Source organism: Monodelphis domestica, chromosome 6, assembly GCF_027887165.1.
Source record: "Monodelphis domestica isolate mMonDom1 chromosome 6, mMonDom1.pri, whole genome shotgun sequence".
Taxonomy (NCBI): Eukaryota; Metazoa; Chordata; class Mammalia; order Didelphimorphia; family Didelphidae; genus Monodelphis; species Monodelphis domestica.
Genome location: NC_077232.1, coordinates 139,877,490 through 139,902,512, shown reverse-complemented (window position 1 = coordinate 139,902,512; position 25,023 = coordinate 139,877,490). Strand labels below are relative to the sequence as shown.

Genomic DNA, 25,023 nt, shown 5'->3' with positions numbered 1-25,023 from the left:
AACCTTAGATTACACGTATCTTTTGCACTGCCATATCATACTACTGAATCATACTAAGTCTTTACACATCACTAAAAACTATGATTATTTTTTAGGCGTATAGTTTTAGGTAAGCCTTACTTTTCTTATAAAGTTGATTTGTTGAATGTAAGCATAAAGACTTGATATTTAGCTCTATTAAATTTCATCTCAATAGATTGATCCTATGTTATAATGAGTCAAGATCCTGTTGGATCTCCTGCCATCCAAAGTGTTAGTTATTTCTCTTAGCACACCTACTAAATTTGCAAGTGAAACAATGACACATCTATGTCTACATATTTATTTTTAAAAAATGTTAAACAGTACATAACAAGAACGAATCCCTGGGCACTAATGAATTGCCTCTTTCAAAGTCACATTCAATCATTAATGACCATTTTGAGGGTTCAGATATTCAATGTGAATACACTTGTACTATCCATCAGTCTACAATATTTCCATCTTGAGCAGCTAGGTGGTTCCGTGAATAAAATGCAAGACCTGGAGTCAGAAAGATTAATTTTCCTGTTTCCCATTCTGGTTATGTGACTGGGTAAGTCACTTAACCCTGTTTGCCTTAGTTTCTTCTTCTGTAAAATGAGCTAAAAAAAGGAAATGACAAACTATTGGAGTATCGTTGCCAAGAATTCCAAACGGGGCCATGAAGAGGTCGACGTGATTGAAAACAACTGAACAACAACCCTCAATCTTATCTTCAAGGACAAAGTTTATCAAATGCTTGACTAAAAAGTTGGTAAATTTTATTTATAGCATTCTCCTAATTCAAGCTAGTAGTTCTTTCAAAAATAAAATATGGCTAGTCTGGCATAATCTGTTCTTTTTCTTACCATCTGTGTTTGAACTGATACTAAATATTGATTCTAAGGCAGAAGAGCAGTAAAGGCTAGGCAATTAGGGCTAAGTGACTTGTCCAGAGTCACATAGCTGGAAGTGTCTGAGATCAGAATTGAACCCAGGTCCTCTAGACTCCCGGCCTGACTCTCTATCCCCTGAGCCACATAGCTGTCCCCATAATCTTGATGAAGTCATACTTTACTAATATCCACTATAATTTTACCAGAATTTCAAGTCAAGCTCATTTAGATTTTAGTTTGCAGACTTCCCTTTCTTAAAAATTGTCCTTTGCTAGTCATGCTGCATTCCATGTTTTTTTCACAGATTGACAATGGTACAGTCATCACAACTACCAGTTCTTAAATATGCTAGGACAGAGTTCAAATGGGACTGGATTCATCAAGGACTTTTGAATGATTTATCTTATTATGAGTCACACAAGTACTATGTGCCATGCCCCTAACACAGACTGGCTGGGTGACCGAGTAAGATAATTCAACTCTCAATGATCTAGGCAGCTTTCTTAGACTGTAAATTGTATATTTACTACTTCATTGGTAGAGCAAGTTCCTTACTAAGAGTTCTCTAAACCAATGATATCATAGGGCCAGGGTTCCTATATGTCAAGCACTGAAAATACAGAGACATAAATTAAACATTTCCCATTCTTAAGAAACTTATGTCTTCAGAGGAAACAATGTGCACATCTAAGTAAATATAACATATATATAATGTGAAGAATTGGGAAGCTATCATAATGCCAAAAGGAAGAAATAATATTTGATCCTAGTGGTTACAGAGTCACAAACTGACATAGTAAGGAAGACCTGAACTTTAGAAATAATACGTTGGTAGCTGAATGGAGGATTGTGGTAGAGAGAGGGACTACTGAAAACTGTCCATGTAAGTGACAAAGGCATAAACTAGGGTAGTAGCTATGTAAGTGAAAAGATAATGAAGGGCAAGAATAGATAAGATTTGTCAATTGTTGGGACATATAGAGGGAGATTTGGAGGATAGTTCCAGAGTTGGACAGCTGCATAACTATAAGGATGGTGGGTTTTTCACAGAAATAGGGAAGATGGGGGAGAAGGGTTGGAGTGTGTGGTGGGGTTGATAATAGAACGAATTTCATTTTGGATAATTTGCGTTTGAGATGCTGACTGAGCTCCCAGTTGGAAATGTTCAATGTTTTGGTAATGAGGGTACTAAAGCTTAGGAGAGTGAATCTGGATACGTCAGTGCTCTGAGAAGAGGAAAAAGGATTAAATTTTGTGATACATTTACAGTTAGAGGTTGAGACATGGTTTATAATTCAGGAAAGGAGTTGAGGAGAGGACAGACAAGTGGCAGAACATTAATTTTCTTAGCTACAAGTTCTATTTGCTATGTTTTCCTCTCATTTTTAGTCCAATGACTGTCATTCTTAACAGGAAAAACAGAAAATAAGAATTGAATCGTTCTGCTTGGTGTGATCGACGTGGATGGAGCACTGGACTTGAGAGTCAGAAAGGCTTGGATCTGACTGCTCCCTCAGACATTTTCTAGTTGTGTGACCCAGGGTAAATCACTCAACCTTTCAGTTTCCTCATCTATAAAATAAAGGGGTTAGGTCTAAGGATCTCTAAGGCCCTTTCCAGCTCTAAATCTATGACTATAATTTATTATCACTGCTACCATCAACTTTAAGCAGCCTGTTTTTTTCCCCAAAAAATGAGCCTCCTCTTCCCCCAACAATTGAAAAAATAAAACAAACCAACAAACTTTTTAGTTGTCCACAGCATTTTCAGCTTCAATATCTATACTACTAACTTTATAAAACCATGTCACGGTTTTTTATTAGTATAAATAATAGTAAAAATAGTATAAATCAACCAAAAAGACAAAAGATCATATAAAATGACCACATCACTTTGACAAATTAATAATATCCCATAGCTATAGACATCAGTCATTAAGAGATTAAGAAGGATCTACTATCCTTGCCATAACCAATCGCCAACAGGTTAAGTAAGCCCAAGAGAACTGGGAATAGCTTAGCCTCCCAGATCTGCTTCCAGATCCAGAGGATCAAGAAATCCGTTCAAAACAATTCCATTAACACTAAATGCCATTAACAGACACTAAATGCCATTAAAAGAACACAGGTACACCAGGCTAGCTGTCACAAAGGGAGATAGGTGTTGTCATGTGCCAGGAGTTAACTACTGCCTATACTTTGACTACTATCTCCCTATAGTCCAAGTGGATTCTGAGCATCAAGAGACACAGGAATAATAACCCACTCCAGACCATCTATTCTGCTTCCAGCCCATATATGGAAAAGAAAGTTCTTGCTATTGTGAAAAAGATCACATCTAATTTGCAACAGAAACCTCCTTTTGTATTTCCTCCATTAGAATGCATTTCTTGAAAGGAGACTGTCTTGCTTTTCAAACTGTATTCCTAGCACTTAGCATAGTGCTTTACACAGTGATTAATGATTTTTTTTATTCATTCAATGATAAAATTTCATAAAGTTAAGAATATGCTATGTGTATATAACTATTAAATATGGGGAAATGGAAATCCCAGTAAAGAATTTAAAAAATAATCTGGTAGAGCCCCACTATTCTAGATATGTTAATACCTAACGCATTTAAAACATTTCGATTTGAGGGAAACAGAACCCTCAGCTATTTAAATCTCCCTTCTCTGCCATTTTTTCTTATTTTCTCATCCCTTAAGAAAAAATTACTCTGCCTACACGTTCCAGCATACTTTGGAATAGCTATCATATTACTAATAAATTTCCACTCATCTTAGACTTTTTTTTTCCATATTCTGTCCATCTCTCATTAGACTTCACTCCTCCAAAAAGATATTAAATCCCTGGCCATCTTTCCTAGTATTAGACCTCATTTCATGCCCTACAACACTCCAGTCCAGTAGAGGAATTCAATATACTCCCATTTCCTCTTATCATTTCTAGACCCTACTTCTGCCACCATTACTTGGCAAAACCTCTAGTCCTTTTGAAGTTCACTCTATCTGGACATATCCAATTCAAATTGTGGAAGCATTTATCTATCGATCCCCAGTCAACTCACTCCTTTCTTAAGGAGTTTAGTTTTCTTTGCTATTCTGACACTTGCTAGCATACTTCATATGTATTTTTGTTCCCTCAAACACTGTAATGTCCAAAGTTCCTCAACTCACTCAACTTCCAACTTTTTTCATTCTACCTCAGCCACACAGGATGTTAATAACACTTGATTTCTCCATCATTCAACCAGTGTTCCATTTTCATGATGAAACATTCTGAAATTCCTTTATCAAAATTTCATCTATCTATGATTCAATTCTCCCAATCTCTTCCTCATTCTTCTGTTTCTCTTTTCTTCATCCCCAAATTTGACACTAGTCAACTATCATTTTTACATTGCATTGGACCCTTATTCCTAGACTCTATATTCATTACTTGCCAAATTTCAATTTTGCATTACTTCCACCATCTACCGCCTTTTCTCCTACTATATGTTGTTGCAGTGCAATAGTGTTGAGAGGTTCACTAATAATGTTATCTAATTCCAACAAGGTTCTTCTTGCAGGAAGCCAATTTTTTCACTTCTCCCTTACTTATCTCTACCCCAACAGCTCTTCCATGCCTACTCTTTTCTTTTTCAATCCTCTCACAAGGCCTTCTCCCTCTATCCTCTCAACTGAAGACTTCATCTAATAATTTGAGAAAAACAGGTATTGATCATTAGCTTCCTCATCTCCCCTAGTCTACTTATCTCAAAATAGTTTGAGGTCCTCTTATGTCTCTGATGCTAATCTCTGCTGAAGTTATGGCCCTTTTCAAAAAAACTATTCTCTTTACTAACAGCTAGCTCTATCTTCTCCTCACTCCTACAAAAGATTGTCCCACAATGAATAACCTCCAGAAAGGAAAGTGTCTCAGTGCATTGAGAACCAGGCCTAAATATGGGAGTTCCTAGGTTCAACTATGACCTCAAACACTTTCTAGTAATGACCTTGGGCAAGTCACCTAACCTCAATTACCAAGTCAAAACTCTTAGTATTGATTCTAAGAAAGAAAGGTTTTAGAAAAAAATCAGTAACCCCCCTTTCTCCAATTTTCCATCTTTCTGCAGCTACTGACATTCCCTAATTTCTATAATAAGAAATTATAATATATAAATTATATAAAATAAGAAATAATCCCAGATGTCTCTCACAAACACAAACCTCTCACTAGATTTTACTCTTTCCTCAAACTATCATCATATCGTTTGTTCTTCCCTTTCACAGTCAAATGTGATGTCTTCCCATTCAATGACTTTACTTTTCAATCATTGGCAATCTGTCTTCTGATCTCATTACGCAAGTGAAGCTGCTCTTTCTAAAAAGTTACAAATTGATCTTATTGCTAAATCTGATGTTCCTTTTGCCACCCATCAAACTCCTTGACCTCCTTGTAACATATGAAACTATTAAATGGTTGACCACATTTCTGTCCTGCTTATAACAATGTTTTCTCTCTTTATTCCCCCTCTGACCTAACTGCTCCTTCTCAACATTCTTTGCTGAATAATTGTTATTATACATGTATTTCAGACTTAACCGGATTTTGTATCCTGGGAACCCTTTTCTTCTCTTTCTATATGGGTGACCATACCAGTTTTCATGGATTCAATTATCACTAAGCAGATAAAATGCAGATCCCACATATCCAGTTATGGTCTCTTCCCTGTGAGTGCCAGTCACATTTCGCCAACTACTTATTGGATATTCTAAGCTAGATGGCTGACAGACATTGAAAACTAAACATGTAAAAAACAGAATTTATCAACTGCACCCTCCACCCCTTTCCTTCCAAATAGCTTTTCCTCCTCCCTATTCTTGATTTACTCAATCAAGATACTACTTCAGGTACTCCTTGCTTAAATTACTTTAAATTGCCTCCTAATTGGTTTTTCTGTCAGGTGCCTCTCCTCTCTAGTCTATCTTCTGCTAAAGGGATATTCCCTAATTACTGGTGTGATCATGTCAGCACCTTGCTGAAGAAGTTACAGTGGCAACATATATGCTCTAGGATCCAACTTCTCTGGTGTTTCAAGTCCTTCACAAGCTAGTTCCAAATTTCTATACCTTATTCCCTTTCATGCATTCTTTGGGGGCAGTCAAACCAGCTTTCTTATCTTCAACACATGATGTTCTATCCGTGAACTATTTCTTTGTACCAGCCATCCTCAATGCCTGGAAGGTACACCCCCCCCCCTCCATTACCTCCCCCTGGTCTTAGAATACTTAGATTCCTTCTATGCTGAGCTCAAACAACATGAGGCCTTTTTTGCCTTCTTCTCCTAAATTACTTCCTAATGGCCTCATGCTAAAATTAACTTGTAATTATTTCAATTACGTTTTGTATGGGAGAGGCAACAAGGCATAATTGATGATGAAGTGGCCTTAGATTCAGGAAAACCTGAGGTTTCAGATCTCATATGGTAAATTAAGCAAGTGCTTAACTTCTCAGTATCCTAGGCAATTCTCTAAAACTAAAAGCTGTAAAATACTAACTGACCTAGATTTTAGAGTGTATTTCCTCCCTGGAGATAGAGCAAAGGAGCTTGAATGTTATGTTATGGAGATGGAGTGTTATGTGTGAAGAGCAAAGGTCAGTTTAGCAGTGAAGAACGCAGGGGTGGAGGGGGGGTGAGGGGAAATAAACTACAATGAGGTTGTTAAGGATAGGATCACACTGTAAAAAGCTGACTAAATTAAATCATTTATATCATATCATAAAGGTAATGGAAAGCCACTAGAATTTTTTTAGTATAGGAATGTCATGGAAAAATTCTTTTGGCAGCTGATGATGAACCTGAGAAGGATTTGAAGCAGAGAGACCAATGAGGAAACCTGCAAAAATCTAGGAGAGGTGATAAGACCTTCTCTACTGGCTGAACAGAAAGAATATGACAAAAAAATTTTGAGAAAGAAAGGTCTGGCAACTGAAAGATAGCCTGTATCTAGATTGTAACTGGTACTAATGTAAACTATAAGAATAATGATTTCCACTTAATTTTACCCCAAGTTCTTTTAAAGCTTTTAGGCACACCTTTTGTTTTTACAGTTCTCACATTTCCACTTTGCTAACAGTTCACCAGACAGCCAAATATTTCAGGTCAACCTACCAAATAGTAAATTGGTAGTTATCACCACAACAATCTGGATAAAAACCAGAAGCTTAAAGATTACCATTTGGTTCATAGAGAAACAGGAAACCAAGTTCCCTCAGCTATCATCATACCTATTCCAAGTCAGTTAAAAGCCTGAAGGAGACAAATAGGTAGGAGGAAACAGGGCTGACCACCAGAGCCTTCATTCATTCTGCCTAAGATACAGGGTCATTTTGGAGAAAAATCTTTTTTCAACCTAATCCGTGTGTTGATCTGACTTGGGAACCAATTTCTTAAAAATCACAGGACTATCTTTTATTGCTTTTGAAGTTTTTTTTTCCTTCAAAGTTGAAAATCATTTAGTTTCTGAATTTTAGACATGGCCCCGACACCCAAAGCTGCTTTGTCCAAATGTGTTTTAAATTAGAAACATCATTCAAGAACAGTAGTCATTTGGTCTTTTGTGAATTAAAATTTTCAGTAAATTTACTGAAATTTACAGTAAATATATATGTATATAAAGATTTTTGAATAATTTTAAATACTAAATTTAAAGTGAAACATAGAAAGAAAACAAACAACAAAACAAAAAAAAAACCTATTCACCCTTTTAACTATTTCCTAAGGAATTGTGTTTGCAGTTTTAAAGCATATAAATAAAAGCATTTTCCTTGAAATTTCTAAAATACTTTCAGTAGTCATCTGACTTCATCCATTTCTCTTCCCAGACTTTAATGTAGTTGACAGAATTGAAAATATAGTACAAGTTGAAAAGAAATTATTAAACCTGGAACAAAATAAACACTTCAACATTTGGGAAATTTTATTTAGTAGCAATGTTTTGAGACTTGTGCTATGTATAGGAAATCGTTGATCAAATATTTTAAGGTTTTTGCCCCTTATATAATTAAGAATTCTGCTTTAGTACAACATGCAGAACATATTTTTCACTTTCTTCGGTAAGTAATGATCACTCAGTGCATGTCAGTTATCAACATTTGAAAAAAAAATTATTTCACTGTAAAAACATCCTTGACAAACATAAATTCTATTCTTAACAAGTTGTTTTGCTGATACTTCCTTATTACTTTAACAGATGAATAAAAAAAATTCAGTTAATTAAATTTTATGATGAATTGACTCACAAACTCTTAAAATAAAGATCCACATCCATCAAACAGAAAACTAAAAAATTTAAAAGGTTTCATTTTTGAGAAATTTCTGTAAGAACTCAGTAAGTACATTCTTATTTAAACTATTATTTGCATTATTCACTTTTGCAGATCACTTTTTTTATAATTCTTATAATTTAGGTATTAATTATATTTACTAATTCTATTAACACACTGTGATCTTAAGTAGTCCACAATAATCCTAGACAACTGAGAAAAGACAGTATCTTTTGAGGAAAATTATAAACTACTCATTCTTTCCCCCCTAATAATTCTAATGCATTTCTACTTTCTTGTCATTCTTGGAAAACAGAAGCTGTGCTGATAGCAAATGAAGAAGGTTCTATGGGCTAATGGCATCTATGACAGTCTTCAAAGCAAGAAGAGATTATCTGCAAATAATTTGTGTAATTATCTTACATTAGATTTGTAATCATAAGTTGTGGATTCAAATTTCTGCTCTTCTACTTCTTAGCTATGAGGACCTGAAAACATGACAATCTCCATTTCACTATCCTCCTTTATAAAATGAGGAATGTGGACTTTAAATTCATCATGTAAGATCCAGTCTTTCTAGGTGTGAAGAGACACAAGTAGCAACATGATCTCTGAGGAGTCATGGGCATTTTCATGCAAATTGCTTTAAATTTTAAGCAAATGTACAATGATAATGATCAATTTAGGCTCCATTTGTTGGGGGATGTATATATATATATGCATATATATATATATATATATATATGCATATATATATATATATATATTTAAAATTCACGAATTAAAAATCTGTCCTAAATTTTCCAGGGAAAGAAGTTTGCTAACTCTTACAATCCAGAAAATGCACTATTTGGAGAAAGATGCCTGCAGAAACCTACACTGCATCAAGAAGATCCAGAATGAACTTTTGGGTGCAATTGATTGAATTGAAGGGCATGGCCCCCTAATTGGCTTTCTGTCAATTTTCTAGCAAACATTGGTGTCTCTGTCTCTGTCTCTGTCTCTGTCTCTGTCTCTCTCTCTCTCTCATTTCCCTCTTACCTCTTAACTATTACAGTTTCCTCTTAGAAGGTACAATGTCATATACACTTGTAGTTAGAAGATTTTTAGAAGTATAAGCTGATTATGTTGAATGTCAATTGGGGAGTCTAGTCTCCCAAATGATCACAGGGGGAGTTAACTCTCTCCTGCCCATTTTTAGATTTAATCACTTAGAAGCACATATACCCCACTTATCTTTAAGTATAGGGAGGTCTGTGACTCATTTGTGCAATAGTGGGTGATGAATCAAAACCCATTGACTGCCCCTTAGGCAATCCTAAGCAAAGTTATAGATGCAATTGTTCCATGTAAAGTAGAAGGAAGGCACAGGAAGTGATGAAAAGAAGGGTCTTTAAAAGTGGCAAGAACTTCTTGTGATCAGCTCTTTCACCTTGGAACTTGACCATGAAGGAGTTCAAGTTTGGGAACTTGGACTGCTTTTCCCATAGAACTACCATGTAGGTGAGTGAAAAAGGCTGACTCCCTTTCCTGGCTTTTCTGGAGAAGATCTCATGGCTAAAACCCTTGTTTAATTTAACTGTGGGAGCCCTTTGCTGGGGCCTCTGAAGCTTTGCCTGGTTCTGACAGGGCTACTCTTTTCTTATTTCCTTACTTTCATTCTTTCTCTTTTTTGTAAATAAACTACCATAAAAAGTCATTCTGACTTAAGTAATAATTTCGGCGACCACATTTTTATGTATTTAGTCCAACCTTTTAATTTTTAACCCTTACAGGGAAATGGGAAGAGGGAGGAACTATAGGAATACAAAGAATTGCATATACTGCCAAATGTGGGTAATGTTTTAGGGTATTTTAAACTTTTTTCTATTTCGTTTTTATCCTTTGTTATAAAAGCAAAAAAGATTCAAAGTATTCTCTAAGTAATGAATTTGGTGAGGGTCTCACAATCAATGAAATGTTGAAACAAAAGTATCAATTAAAAATACACACCTCTCCCACTGAAACCCAAGCTCATTGTATGTCTTTCACTTTTACCTAAAAATTTTAAATTTTATCTTTGTGGAGGGAAAAAAGAAACACTAAAAGTTTACAGAGACTTCAAGCTAGTGTTCAGCGAGTGGCTTGAAAAAATTTTGAAGGGTGGGGAAAGTAGTCAGCAAACCAATAAATGAAGGGTAAAATGATTCTCTTGCTGTAGTGAGGGTCTGATAGTTAACCAAATTCTAGTTGGATCTAGTCAATTCAGCTGCTCAAATTTTATCTGTGTTCAGCAGCAGGTGCAGAAGAGATGAATGGTGATTTCTATCACTGCTTAGAACATGTGAGTGGACCATAGGTGGAATAATCCAGGGTTAGGGTTTAGCAAGGAATGAGCAACAGTGGGACAAGGGTACAAGGCAATTAGTGATGTGATACTGGGAAGAGAGTAAAGCAGAGGTAATGCTTAAGAAAGTACTGTGGGTTCATGGAAGGAAGTAGCACAGTGCAGTGGAAAGAGCAATGGCCATCAAGTCAGAGACCTTGGGTACAAATCCCACTGCAGACAGACACTCCCTGTCTAAGCAAGTCACTGCACTTCCCAGTCTTAGTTTCTTGCTCTGTCTCTAGGATTCCTTCCAGTTCTGTAATTGGAGGTTTCCTGTGGAAATCATAAATTCCTATGATGATTGAGACAAATAGAGACTTAAAAAGGGTAAGACACTTTAAGTGATAGGGAGAGGAGTGATGGAATAAATTTGCATAACCGACTTTTGGGAATATAGAATTTGCTGTTTCTAACTTGACTTGTCTTGACTACAATGGACAACTATACAAGAGATATTCTATTTCCATTAGCTTTAAAAACAAATGTGCACAAATATACAAAATAAGCCAAATTATTTAAAAATCTTTTATTTTTTAAAAGAAGGCCTCATTTAATATTGGGCAAATAGGGGTAAAGTGCAAGGGAGCCTCAAAGTTCTAGTCCTTGCTCTAGCTATATAATTAGTTTATCATGGACAAGTTAAGTTATCCATCCCTCAATTTTTTTCTTAAAATAAGGAGAATGGGAATATATTATTTTGAAGAACTTTTCAACTCAGACTTTATGATTCTAATGTAACATACTTCAAAATCCTTAGAGAAAAGGATAAGCATGTCAATATAAAGATTCTGAAGGAAAACAAAAAAAGGTTACCGGTATCAATGCCGACCTAATTCAACTTTACTTCCCATGACTTTAGGAAGTCCTAGGTTCAAATCTGGCCTCAGATACTTCCTAGCTGGGAGTCCCTGGGCAAATCACATAACCCCTGTGTTGTAGCCCTTACCCCTCTTCTACCTTAGCACCAATATACAGTATTGATTCTAAGATGGAAGGTAAGGGTTAAAAAAAAAAAAGTACATGAAGAGGGAGACAAAGCTAGGTCCTCCTAGCTTCAAATTGAATATGCTCTTCATTATGCCATGATCATTCCCTTTTCCTACATTCACTAAATTTTTACTGGTAAACAAAAATTGGCCAATTCAATCCTTAATTTAATGTATTATATCTCTATTCAATTCATAACAACATAAATATAGCTGAAATTTATTGGAAAAAGTAATGGAGCTGTAGTCAAAAGACTGGGGTTCACATCTTGGTCTGTCATTTACATTCTGTTAATCTTAGACAAGCCCTATTTTCAATTTTTTTTCCTTTGTATTACCAGAAGCTAGTACAGTAGGAGGCACTTAATAAATGTTTGAGTGATAAAATAGAAAGGGCCTTTAAAAATGATCTTGTCAGTCCCCTCATTTTACATATAAGAAAACAGACCCAATGAAATGACAAGTATACACATTGCTCAGAAGTATATAAAAATGCATATAAAATCAATTAAGGTGACCATAGAAGAAAAAGCACTAGCAGCATAGGAGATGAATTCTAGATTAATTGCTTAGATGAAGATCCTTGCAAAGACAATTAAGTTAAAGGAAGGGAAAATGCATAAGAGGTTAAAACTGTTCAGGATTTAATGACAGAAACCATAAGGATTGAGGTATCAGTTGATTTTACTAAACTTTTTTCTTCATTTTTTTTTGTTTCAAAGGAAGGCTCACTGAGTGAAAGACTATGTATTTGGAAAATACTGTGATATAAAAAACAAAAAGTATTGAGTCAAGTGAAAAACAAATTGTTTTGGAATGCTAATTCTAAAGCAGGATGCTAATTCACATTTGTTATATATATATATATATATATATTTTTTTTTTTTAACTCTTATCTTCTGCCTTGGAGCCAATACATAGTATTGGGCAAATCATTTAACCCCTGTTGGAGCCAATACTATGTATTGGCTCCAAAGCAGAAGAGTGGTAAGGGCTAGGCAATGGGGGTCAAGTGACTTGCCCAGGGTCACACAGCTGGGAAATGGCTGAGGCTAGATTTGAACTCCCATCTCTAGGCTTGGCTCTCAATCCATTGAGCTACCCAGCTGACCCCACATTTGTAATACTTTAAGTTTTACAAAAGCTCTTTTCCTATATCAACCCAAAAGACATATAGAACAAGGATTATTATTATTTTCCTGATAAAAGGAACTCATATAACTTACTGGAAGATCAAATAACTATTTAGTATTGAACCTCCAATTCAAAGCTCAGCTTTCTTGACTCCAAAGATACAGCAAGGAAATAAAAATATATTTTCCTTCTTTTTAAAGAAGAGTATGATGGAGTTGACAATGAGGGGTCCAAAAGGTTAGGGATGAATTAAAAAAAAAAATTTTTTTTAAACCCTTACTTTCCATCTTAGAATCAATATTGTATTGGTTACAAGGAAGAAGATTGATATGGGATAGGCAATGGATTTAACTGACTTGCCCAGAGTCATACAGCTAGGAATGATGTATCTCAGGCCAGATTTGAACCTAGGGAATTTGCCTGAAATTTCAAAGAACTCTTCCTAAAGCGAATGAAAAATAAAACAAAGTAATCTTATTTGCAATTCAATAAAATTTTGATATTAGAATGGCAGAATTGCAATGGTACTGAGTGGAAATGGGAATGTGGTTACAGTTTAAGGGAGGTAAACTTTGAAGTCAAAGAAAGTTTTCTAGAAGAAGGTGGTCACGGCCACAGTCAAAGTGACAAAGTTGTGTCAATGTTCAAAGAGCATTTGTAATGAGTAGAATGTTTTATCTCAATTAGACATATGAATTTAAGGCCTATAAATACTAGATGAATTCAGGGTGAAAAAGAGCAAGAAAGAAGGCATAGAAACAAAGACTTAAAAAAGAAAACCCAACATATAAATAACTAGTCCCACTAAAATCAAGTTAGTTAACATATTATCTGTTTTTTGTTTAGTTTATTGTCAAGATTCTGACACTAGTAAAAATGATATAAGGAAGACTAACCCAAGAAAATAAAATAGGACCATTTATAAATAGGCTATTAAACTCTAAATTAATGGCTTCTGGGAAAAAACTCCTCTGCTTTACCACCCAATTCCCTGGATGCTTGCAAGTAATTGAAAGACATAGCAAACTATTGAAAGGCTCACATTTTGACAAAGGGTTACTCTATATCAGGTCCTCTCATTTCATAGTACACTTTCGTTATTGTTTTGAAAGATATTCCAACAAACCCACAACCCTCTCACAAGTACATTTCTAATAACAGTGGAACACAACTGTTGAGAAGTGACTGAGACTGAAGGCTTGTATTTTTATTTTTGCTGTTTACTATTTATAGACAAGGAGGACACATACTTTCAATAATTTGGTTTCAATGACAGTCACTGTATTTAACTTTATTTTGAAGTTTATATATTACTTACACTTAAACAAATATATAATAAAACCACTGGCATACAGAGATAAAATAAATCTAAAAATGTGTCACTGAATCTATATCCAAAACATCTCTAACATTCATTCCTTTCTCTCCATTCATATGATTTCAGCATCTCATCACTTGTTAGACGCAAGAGATTTTTCTGTTTCTAATTTCTTTCTTCTACAATCTACTCTTCACATTACTGCCAAAACAATCATCCCAAAATATAGGTTGGCCCATGTCATTTTCCTGCTCAAAAACCTTCAGCAGTTAATTCCTATTAGATCTAAGGTTTAAAAAGTCTTAATCTCTACAGATCCCTCCTTTGAAAGAGTAATTAAGTCTATGGTCCCCTTCTCAGAATGTTTCTAAATAAATAAAATTAAATACAATGGATTATAAATGAAACCAATTATATTGAAATGAGGTTATCAAAATATTTTTAAAAGCAAGTTTATAGAATCTCTGCTCTAATCTGAGGTCAAATCCCCTAACCATAATAAGTGTCTTACAGGGTCCCATTCTGGGCCCACTTCTCTTTCTATATTACTTCACTCAGCAATCTCATCAGGTCCCATGGAGTTAAATTACCATCTCTATGCTAATGATTCTCAAAATTCACTTATTCTGTTGCAACCTTTCTGTTAACTTCCTCATCCTCTACACAAATTCTTTCCAAATCCCTCTTAATTCTAATGCTTTTCTCTCTATTAATTAATCCCTATTTATCTTATATAGTTTGTTTGTAAATATTTGTTTGCTTGCTGTCTCATCCCTTAGACTGTGAATTCCTTGAGGGCAGGGATGCTATCTCTCATTTTTGTATCCCCTAGTTAATTAACAGTGCATGTCACAGAGAAGTCATCTACTAAATGTTTACTGATTGACTAAAATATAAATGCAGGCTAGCATTTAAAGCACTTTACAATCTTATTTCAACATTCCCCTTTCCTGCCTTATTTCACATTACATACTACTCCACACAAATTTTACCTTTAAGGGATGTTCTATACTTTGATTACTTAAACAAAGGTGTGGATGATTGTATTCAAAATATCACTTGCCTGTTTGTGGCAGGAACCACACTGTTAAATGGCAAGGCTTGGAAGTTAAAAGTATTTTACTACCTAAATACTAACACGTAGAAACCTATGTAAATAGATTATTTTTCCTATTTTTCCAATAATCTTTTCACTTCTTTGTGTAAAATGGCCTTAACAGATGGAAGCTCTTTTAGTTTTTATAATACATGTATTTGTAAAGAGTTTTAACAGTTTACATTAAATCTTTGGAAACTAATAAACTTACCATTGCCATATGGAAATGCGCGAGCAGAACGACTATCATATCCAGAAGAATGCCCACTATTGAAAAAGAAAAATACTTTATAACTCCAATATGTTCTTATTAATGTTTTAGTATCACTAACTTGCACTTCAAGATATAAGGAAAAACTAAAAGAAACAAAATTTTAACATCAAATATTTATCAGAAATACTTAACACAAAGATTTACTCTTAGAAATTTGTTTTTAAATCTTTGAATGCCAACTAATCTCTCTAAAAACATATGGGTGGGGGCAGCTGGGTAGCTCAGTATATTGAGAGCCAGGCCTAGAGATTGGAGGTCCTACGTTCAAATCTGGCCTCAGACACTTCCCAGCTGTGTGATCCTGGGCAAGTCACTTGACCCCCATTGCCTAGCCCTTACCACTCTTCTGCCCTGGAGTCAATACTATGTAGATGGAAGGTAAGGGTTTTTAAAAAACAAACAAAAAACCATATGGGCTTCTAAATGTCAAAATGTACAAAACTTTTAATACAAAGCTATTTTTCAAATATCTATTTTTAAGAGAAGTCCTGTTTGCTCTTGTTCTTTAAACCTCCCCCAAAAGTACATACAATATAGCTGATGACTCCAGTGATTCAATGGCTAGCAACTTAATTGACTTTTTTTAGGTCAAAAGATTTAGAATTGTAAGAGATGTTAGAAATCATGTAGTTCAATTCTTATATTTTTCAGATAAGAAAATGGAGACGGAGAGGTTGAGGGACTGCCCAGTATCATACACTTCATACATGTAGGAGATTGAGTATGAATCTAGGTCTTTTGGGTCCCAGAGCCATCCTGCTATTCACTACACAAAGCTGCTTTGCTAAGGGGAAAATTCATACCTAAGAAAAGATTTCGTCCAACAACTTGAAAAATGCTTTTTGACACATTACAGATTGAAATTTTCTTTTCCCCGGACCTCATATTTTACTCTGCATTTTCTATAAGTCATACTATATTACCAGAATGATTTTTCTGAACAGAAAAGCTACCATTTAAAGGTGAAAAATTCTTTTTAACACATCATTCTATCACATCAAACTAGTATATCCGATACCAGCATCAGGGCATGAAAAGTTAGTCTTCAGAATGAAGGTCTAGACACTTGAAAATAAAGTCTAAAAACTCAAAAGTTAGCACTATGCTCTTATCTCTCTCTTCCTTCTATCCTCAACCTACAACTGACAATAATACATGATAGCTTGATAGACTAGATTCTCCTTCATCCATTTAAAAAACTGGCAGTTGAAAGACAGATGAATGAAAATTGTGTTCTAGAAATCTTCATGCTCAATAAGCACAGAACAAAAGCTTTCTTTTTTTTAAACTAAGTTAAGTAAATGGTTCTTAATTTGTAATAGTTTAAAATATGGAAATAGAGGCATTTGAGTAAAATCCATAGAAATACATTATGATTTTTGCTAAAGAGGAGTTAATCAAACTGGTTGATAAAATTTTACCATAGGATATAGCTATGTGTCTTACTGTTGGCTTTCTTAGCATCTACTTGTTATATTGTTGTAGAGGACTATAAATAAGGCCCACTTGACCCAGCTATGCAATATAATGATTTATATCTAGAACCTTTTCAAAATGAGAGTACTTATTCTCTCCAAGAGAATTTTTCATTACCCAGGTTCTGCTTCAGGGAATAGTTTGAAGACTCATTCCTTGTTAAGGAATCAATAAAGACAGGCAAAGGATAGGAATAGTAGCATTTCGATTATGCTTTCTTTTCGCTGGTAAGTCTCTCTTTTTGTAATGTATAATTATGGCTACAAACTAGGTCTGCCATTTCTTATAGTTCACTCTATATTAATTCTTTCTTAACAACTTCACCAGGCATAGATAATAATGATAATATTAAATCAGGAATGGAGAAAACCATAATAATATAGAAGTCAAATTCAACAAGCAATTATTATATATTTTACTAACAGTAATGTCTTGTGCTATTTTGGTATGTGATTATAGGTCTAGCTCTTTTAAATTTAAATTTAAAGCATTAAACTTAATGCTAAGCACTTTCATATGAAGCAAACTAATATCTTAGGTAAGATAAGATCTTTAAAAACCAGTTTCCAAGTTACAAAAAGGTTTTGCTAAAATTCTCAATCTGCCAACAGTTACCCATCAAGTAGTAGCTTATATAATCCATTCTTCTTTACCTTTCTATTGTTGGTATAAGAGATGGAGGAGGAGCTCCTGGAGGAGGAGGAAAACCTGTATTCAATCATAAAATATGAAAAATTAATTAACAGGATGTCAACAAATAATGAAAGGAGTTAAAATCAAGTTATTGAATATTATTCAATTTTTCTGGAAAGAAATATATTCTTCTACAGTTTGTACTGGACAGCAAAATGGACCCCTAAATTAAAAAAAAATGGCATCTCTAACATTTTATAAAGTAGTCTGGTCTAGAACATAAAATACTAACTGAAAGTCAGGAGACCCGGTCTTATTTTCAGCACCACACATAGCCCATTTTATCAGTTTGACAAAGTCAATTTCAATGCCTTACCTTTTCCATATATAAAATAACATTAAAAAATAACCTATTTTACACAAGACAACTATTATTATTCTGATTTTTAGATGAAACATAAGCAAAGTAATGTTTATCACTTTAAAAAAATAATCTGAGGCTTAGATATGTCAGAATTTACTTTAAACATCTTAGTTTGTAAATATCTTACCAGCAAAGATCTAAAGCACTTAAGGCTGATAGCACAATCCCAAGGAACTAATTTATTTAAAAAAAAAAGGCAAAGCACTTAAATGTAGCTTTTAATTTAGTTTAGAAAGACATTTGCACCATTATAGCATTTCTCATGGAGTATCTTTATTCTTATTTACAGTACCTAAATGAAAATCACAAGATTAACAGTGCCTTGAGTGCTCAATTAGTCTAAATTCCCAATTTCTGACAAGACTACATTGTATCATTTCATAAAAAAAGAAAACTTGTTTAAAGACTTAAAAAAAGAAGACTCCTTATCTTCTGTGGTAACCCATCCCAATTTTAACAAAGCCCACTCTTAGGAAATTCTACATATTAATTAAATTCCTCATGTTAGTTTTGGACAACTTCCTCTTAAGACTATTCTTAATGGATGTAGGCTACAGGCAGTTATTTTTTCTCTAATGATCCTTCATATTAGGTGAAGATTAGAGGTTAGGATAGCTCAATCCTTTTAACCTTTCTTTGAAGGATTAATTGAAACATTTTTTGTGACTCTCCTTCAAATTTTCTGAAGTTCACCTTGTTCTTTTTTGCCCTTTCTTAGTTTGGGAACCCATAATTAATGTATTAATGTAAAATGCTGAATATACTGGAAGTACCTCATTATTCTTATTTATATATTCTTTGATACTACGTTTTAAAACTACCAAGACATACCAAAGATTTATGTAGTCGTTGTCATCCACTATGATATTCTACCACACTTATAAAATAGTCAGGTTATTTTCTATCCCTATGCCTGTATAATATTTAAGCACTTACTCTTACTAAACTTCATTCTCAGCCTGTTATTGATTCTCCCATTTATCAAGGTCAATTTGAAATTTAGTTCCACCCTTCAAAGTACTGGTTACCCTCCCACATGTTCCCCTCCTTTTGACTTTTAAATAAACTTAACAAACATGCTCACTGCTCCCATTATCAAGGCCACTGACGAAATCTTTTAAAAAAGAAAGACAAAAACAAACAAAAAACCCACCAACAACTCTGGGTCAAGGACCAAACTCTGTAGATCATACTCTTCCAACACTGATCAACTGATAGTCACTGAATACAACTATCCAACCAGTTGAGTATCCATCTAATAGTTGTGTGGCTGAGACCATATTATCCCAGTATATAGTTGAGTATGCCAGTGGGATAAAAATAAGAATCCATAGAAAGGTAAAGATAAGATTACATTTGTTTTTCTTTAGATTTACAAAGCCAGTTACTTTGTTACAGAAGAAAATTATGTTAATCTGAGAAGACTTGTTCTTAATAGAATCATACTATTTATTTCCTAGTCATCCTTTTCCTTCAAGGTTTTTATGAATTGATTTGGTGATGATTAACAGATTCCTTTCACCTAAAGAACAGTTGTTGCTATGTAAATGGGTAAGACAAGTGGTAAGAGAAAACTAAATGTAGTTTTCTGAATCAGGACTGGAATGAAGCAAAGGCAGAGCTGAAAATAGGACCTTGAAATCTCAATAGCCTATTCCATATGCTAACAACATCACCACTGTCCCTCCTGTAAACTACATGCGTGAAATTTCATGTTTATTAACAATGATGTAGAAAACATGAAAAAAGGTTTTACCTGGAGGTGGTACAGTTATTGGAATACCTAAAAAACAAGTGATGAAATTTAATATAGTAATTGGATTTCATTACCTGGTACGTATTTAATGCCATCACCAAAACAAACTTTGAAACAAAAACCCCTGGCCTCTCATTTTCCTGGCTTCATTCACTCAAAAGAATCATGAGCCATGCTTTTTGATCATTCTCCATCTTGAGTAAAAGTAACAATACTAGAGAATAATATCCAACTTTCCTGATGAAACCCAATCTAATAACTTGGTATTACATAGTTTCCCACCAATCTGTAAAACTGCAAATGAAGATTTAGAGATAATTTAAAAAGCACACTCGTGCATACATATATCAAACCCAATGAAATTAGCCCAACTAAAATATCAGGTCCCAAGTTGACCCTTCACATATTTCCACAACAGCTCCATTAATACATTTAGACACTTTAACAAGATAATAAGCTCTTTTTGTAGCCTTGATGAGATACAGAATACAACTTTGAAGAAGAGATCTAGCACTCATTTTCACAAACTTCAATATAATTTGGGATACTCAATAAGCAATCAGTAATACATTTTATTATAGTTATTGGGAGAAGGATTGAAAATATGACATTTTACTGGCGGGGAAAAAGATCTATAAACATAGAAACAATCCAGAACACCTGAAGAAAAAGATGCTCAATTTATTGCTATGGACTTCAGTTAATAATATCTTGGTACATTTCTAACTTACATTAGTACATAATTTGTAAATTTTGAGGAATAGCAGTGTTTCAATAACAACACTTTTAGCTTAAGGTATTCTGGTTTGAGGATAAAAGCATATCCCCAAAGAAAATATTACTAATTTACATCAGCCAAGTATTATCAAGACACTAATGATGAAATTATTTATTTATACTTACTAAGCATTCAAAATGAACTGAATATTTAAGACAAAAGTACAAAAAAAGTTAATTTGGTAGGTCATAAATATTTTATCTTGGAGAAAAAAGATGCTAATGAGATTAAAAAGAAAATGAAAACCATTTTTGAATCAATAAAAATTTATATTTAAAAAGACTCACTGACAAAAATGTTCAATATTTCCTAAATCCTGATTGAATGATGCAAATTTTTGCTAATTCAAAAAATTTAATCCATAAATTGCTTACAGTATGCATTAAGAACACTTGTGAATACTGTTTCAGTTGAAAACATCTGCTTATAATTTCTTTAAAATTTTTTCAGATGTACAAGTTATCACAGTAAAAATTTTAAAATATCTTAAAAAAAAACTGACTTTTAAAGTGGAGATCATAACACCTGCCCCACTCATGAATTTTAAAAATCCTAAAAATGCAAACCTGATTCAAATTTAAAAAAAAAATCTAAGGCAGAGACAGTAGTTTTTTGATTAATACTAAATAAATTCTGTTGGACACATTTATATTTGTTAATGCCAATTCCCATTAATCTAAGGCTTATTTTTTTGCTGTTTTTCAGATGACTAAATTGAAATACAGCACAAACATAAATATGACTCCCATGGAAACCAAAATAAATGATTAGGCAAGGTAGAGGGTAGGTTATATTTTGCTAATCGTTGCCATCTAATTTTCTACCACTAAATCCTGTGTGATATTATGGAAAGCAGGTTGGCCTTAAAGTGAGAAGTTCTGAATCTGCTATATCTTTCCTTTGTAACACTTGGGGAGGTCAATCAATTTGGACTTTGGTTTCCTCATCTTTCAAAGAGATTCAACTAGAATAATCCATGAATTCCCTCATATCTAGTTCCTATAATCCTACATAAATGTCACATTTTGGCATGTAAATGATAATGTTTTTTGAAAATAAGGGCCTAGTGATATACTGCATGTTATAGTCCAAGGAACAAATTAGCTAAATTTAAAGAGTGAATATCAATAGGGTTATCACCCTATCCATACTCCAAAAGCCTTATCTACCACTTCCAGGTCATATCTCCTCCATTTCCAAGGAGTTACCGTAGTACTATCTTTAAAAGACTATATTTGTTCTTACCATTGCCTCTATGTGCTAGAGACTCCTTTGCCCAATCATAGCTTCTGGTTATTATACCTTCCACAGGCCTCACTCCTCTCATAAACAACCTTGACTCAACAGCTAACCAGTTTAACCACACACACAGGGCTTTTACTTTCAAGTTCTTTGCTACCTTTCTGTATTGCTGCTCTAACCTAGACAAACTGCAATAGAGTTTTCTCTGTTGCTATTCATGTGCTACTGAAAAAGACAGCTGAGGAAATTAAATCTTGTTGACTGGGTCTACTAAAAAATGTTATTCACAAATGAGCTCTCATCTCTGAAGAGAGTTCTTTCTATTCTTCCCCAATTGACTTTCTAGTGCATTCTCCACAGTGGTTATTCCAGTCATTCTCTTTCTTCAAGCTTCTGGAAATCCCCTCTGTCTCATCCTATGACAAGAACATAGAGAAAAACAGGCTTTCCTCTGAGCTCGCTCTTCTATCTAATTGTATACCCGGAAATCTCTCATCATTCTCATTAATTACCTTTCCTCTATGTTAAAAAAAGCTAGGCTTTCTTGCTAAAGGAATCACCCATTTTGCATGTAATTATAAATTGTATTTTATATCACAAGAGAAGCCCTTTCATTTATCTTCTCTAATTCTTTCCAATAGACAATTTCTCCCTATTTTCCTATTGGTTCCTTTCCTGTCCCATGCAAATGAGACCAAGTCTCCAGAACCCATTAAAAAACTCCTTCAGGTTAAACTATACTCCTTTTTCACAACCAAGTTAGATTTGTCTCCAATTCTTTTTCTGCCTACTCATTTCTTGACTTCTTGAAAACCTCCACTCATTTTTGATGGCTCTTTCCAAAATTACTCTTAATGACTAAAACTGATCATCTATTCTTAGTCTTCATCCTTTCTGGCACTGTGCACCTCTTGATACACCATCCCCAAAACACTTTCTTCCTGAAGATTTTTTGAAATGAAAAACTTCAGTTTTTTGTTAAATCAGTATCCATATCTTCTTCCACTCTGCAAAACCTTTCCTCGAAAGCTCATCAAGTCTCTCTCCCTCAAATCCACCCCCCCCAATCTTTATATTCATAGTTTTGCCCTGAGCCTCAGTCATCATGGCAATCAACAGCACTACCAATATCTATTGGTGTTTAATGGGAGGGTTCAAACACAATGTCATATCCCCTCCCCCCACATCCTTCTTTCTTATTAAGATTTACCTATTTCTGTCAAGCAAAGCCATTTCTCTTAAGTTTATTATACATGTTTTGATTCTTCTGAGTTATCTGCTTCCCTTTACTCCCTCATCTCATACAGAGTTGCTAATTCATGCTGATACTACCCCAAAACATCTTAAATCCATCCCCTTTACTCTGGGCATAGGGTCATGACAACCTCAGTTTACCATTAACTTATACTGATAAAAACTTGCAAGACTGCACTTTCTAAATAGGTCTCCCCTCAAGTCAAGAACTTTTAATGAAAACTCCACATAGTCACTAAGGAGTTCTAAAGGGCAGATTTGACCATTTCCTTTTCATAAGAAGTTTCAGTGATTTCCTATTACAAATACGTTCAATTATCCTATTTAAGCAGATGATGTTTACATCTACAGCTCCAACTCCTCTCCAACCAAGCTCTATTTCTACTTCACTACTTTTTTGCTTACTGGGCATTTCCAAATTGATACTCACAGAACAAACCCTTCAGAATGGAACTGATTGTACTTCTCCTTAATCACATGCCTCCAAATATGAAATTTCCAAAATTTCTCTTTCTGTTAAAGTAACCACAGAGTCCTCTAATCATAAAGCTTCATTTTTATGTGGGCCATCTCTTTTAATTGGTTGCTAAGACTTGTTGATCTAACTTATAAAACCTATTTTGAATCTGTCCCCTTTTCATGCTAAAAGCCAATACCTTAATTCAGGCCAGCACCTCTTGTATGGAATATTCTAATCCCCTCCTAAGAATAGACTTTTATCTTCCAAGGCTTTCCCTTTTTCAATCTATTTCCACATAATTGCCAAAATAGTTTTCTTAAAACATAAGTCACACCATCTCATTGCTTAAGAACTTTCAGTAAAATGTCAATGGCCTCCAGATTAAAAAAAAAGTTCAATCTAAAATTTAAAGTCCACCACAATCTGTAAATAGAAGTGCTTAACTTTATTCACAATGCTTCCCCCCTTCCTCCCCATGAAACATGTTCTAAGTGAAATAACTTTCTTACTGTTCCCCAAATTTGAAATTCCATCTCCTGTTACTATGACTTTGCATAGACTACTCCCCATGTGTAGGATACACTCCTTCCCCTATCCTATTTCTTGGAATCTTCAGCTTCTTAGGATTTTCCAAATTCTACAAATTCTTGGTATTATGTCACTTCCTATGAAAAGATATTACTGATCGTCATAGTTTTTAGTGTTTTCTCCATCCTCTAATGATCAAAACTATACATATCTTTAAATGTTCTATAATACTCCCCCCTCCACCATTTGACTCATGCAAGTTCCATGAAAACTGTAACTATTTTTTTCCTTTTGACCTTGTTTCTCCAATATTCAGTATAGTCTTAAACATGGCAAGTGATTAAGAAATGCTTGGGAGATTAGCTACATGGAAAACGATTTTTCTACAACTCATGAAAACATGAATGGGTTATCTACACTGAAGGAAAAAGTAACCATAGCAATAATATCACAGATCATTGAATTATCAAAAATTTAATTTTCTCGAGGTCTGTTATCTTATATTCTTTTAGGCACATAGATATATGCATACACACACACACACATACACGCATATATGAAGGGTAGCTAAATGATGCATTGGATAGAGTGCTGAGCCTGGAATGAGGAAGACTTGTTCAAATCCAAGCTCAGACACTTAATAGCTATGTAAACCAGAGCAAGCTCTCTGTTTGCCTCAGTTTACTCATGTGTAAAATAAGCTGGAAAAGAAAACTGCAAACAATTCCAGTATCCTTGTAAGAAAGCCCCAAATGAGGTCACAATGAGTCAGACACAACTGAAAGCACTTAACAACAAAATATTTATTTATATATGTGTACTTAATTTCATTGCTATATAAGCCTTTGGTTTTCACAAAATAATCAGCCAATCATGCTATTTTCATATCAAACAAGTTTCATTTATGATTGATTTCATTAAAATTACTAAGAAATCACTTGAGTCTTAAATCTTTTTGAGCCTTATTACACATTTCTTCACTCTAAATACCTCTGAGTTCATCCAAATTAGCATTACTGCTACTCCTCACAAAGGATTCTCTTATCTCTCCACCTAGGTTCCATAACTGTAATTTATTGTATTCAATACT

General features: G+C 34.2%; 1 protein-coding gene across 4 annotated transcripts in view; it reads right to left on the bottom strand.

Annotated features, from left to right (window-relative positions):
• Positions 1–25,023, bottom strand: part of FIP1L1 (factor interacting with PAPOLA and CPSF1) — a 94,765-nt gene that overhangs the window by 16,895 nt on the left and 52,847 nt on the right. For 2 of the 4 annotated variants that reach the window (XM_007496457.3, XM_001363511.4), the window contains 3 exons: positions 19,672–19,698; positions 17,512–17,566; positions 15,320–15,375 (listed from right to left, as the gene is read on the bottom strand). In XM_007496457.3, coding sequence (XP_007496519.2) covers positions 15,320–15,375; positions 17,512–17,566; positions 19,672–19,698 — 138 coding nt within the window. The remainder of the gene's footprint in view (positions 1–15,319; positions 15,376–17,511; positions 17,567–19,671; positions 19,699–25,023) is intronic. The other 2 variants (XM_007496456.3, XM_007496458.3) reach the window with 1 other exon arrangement.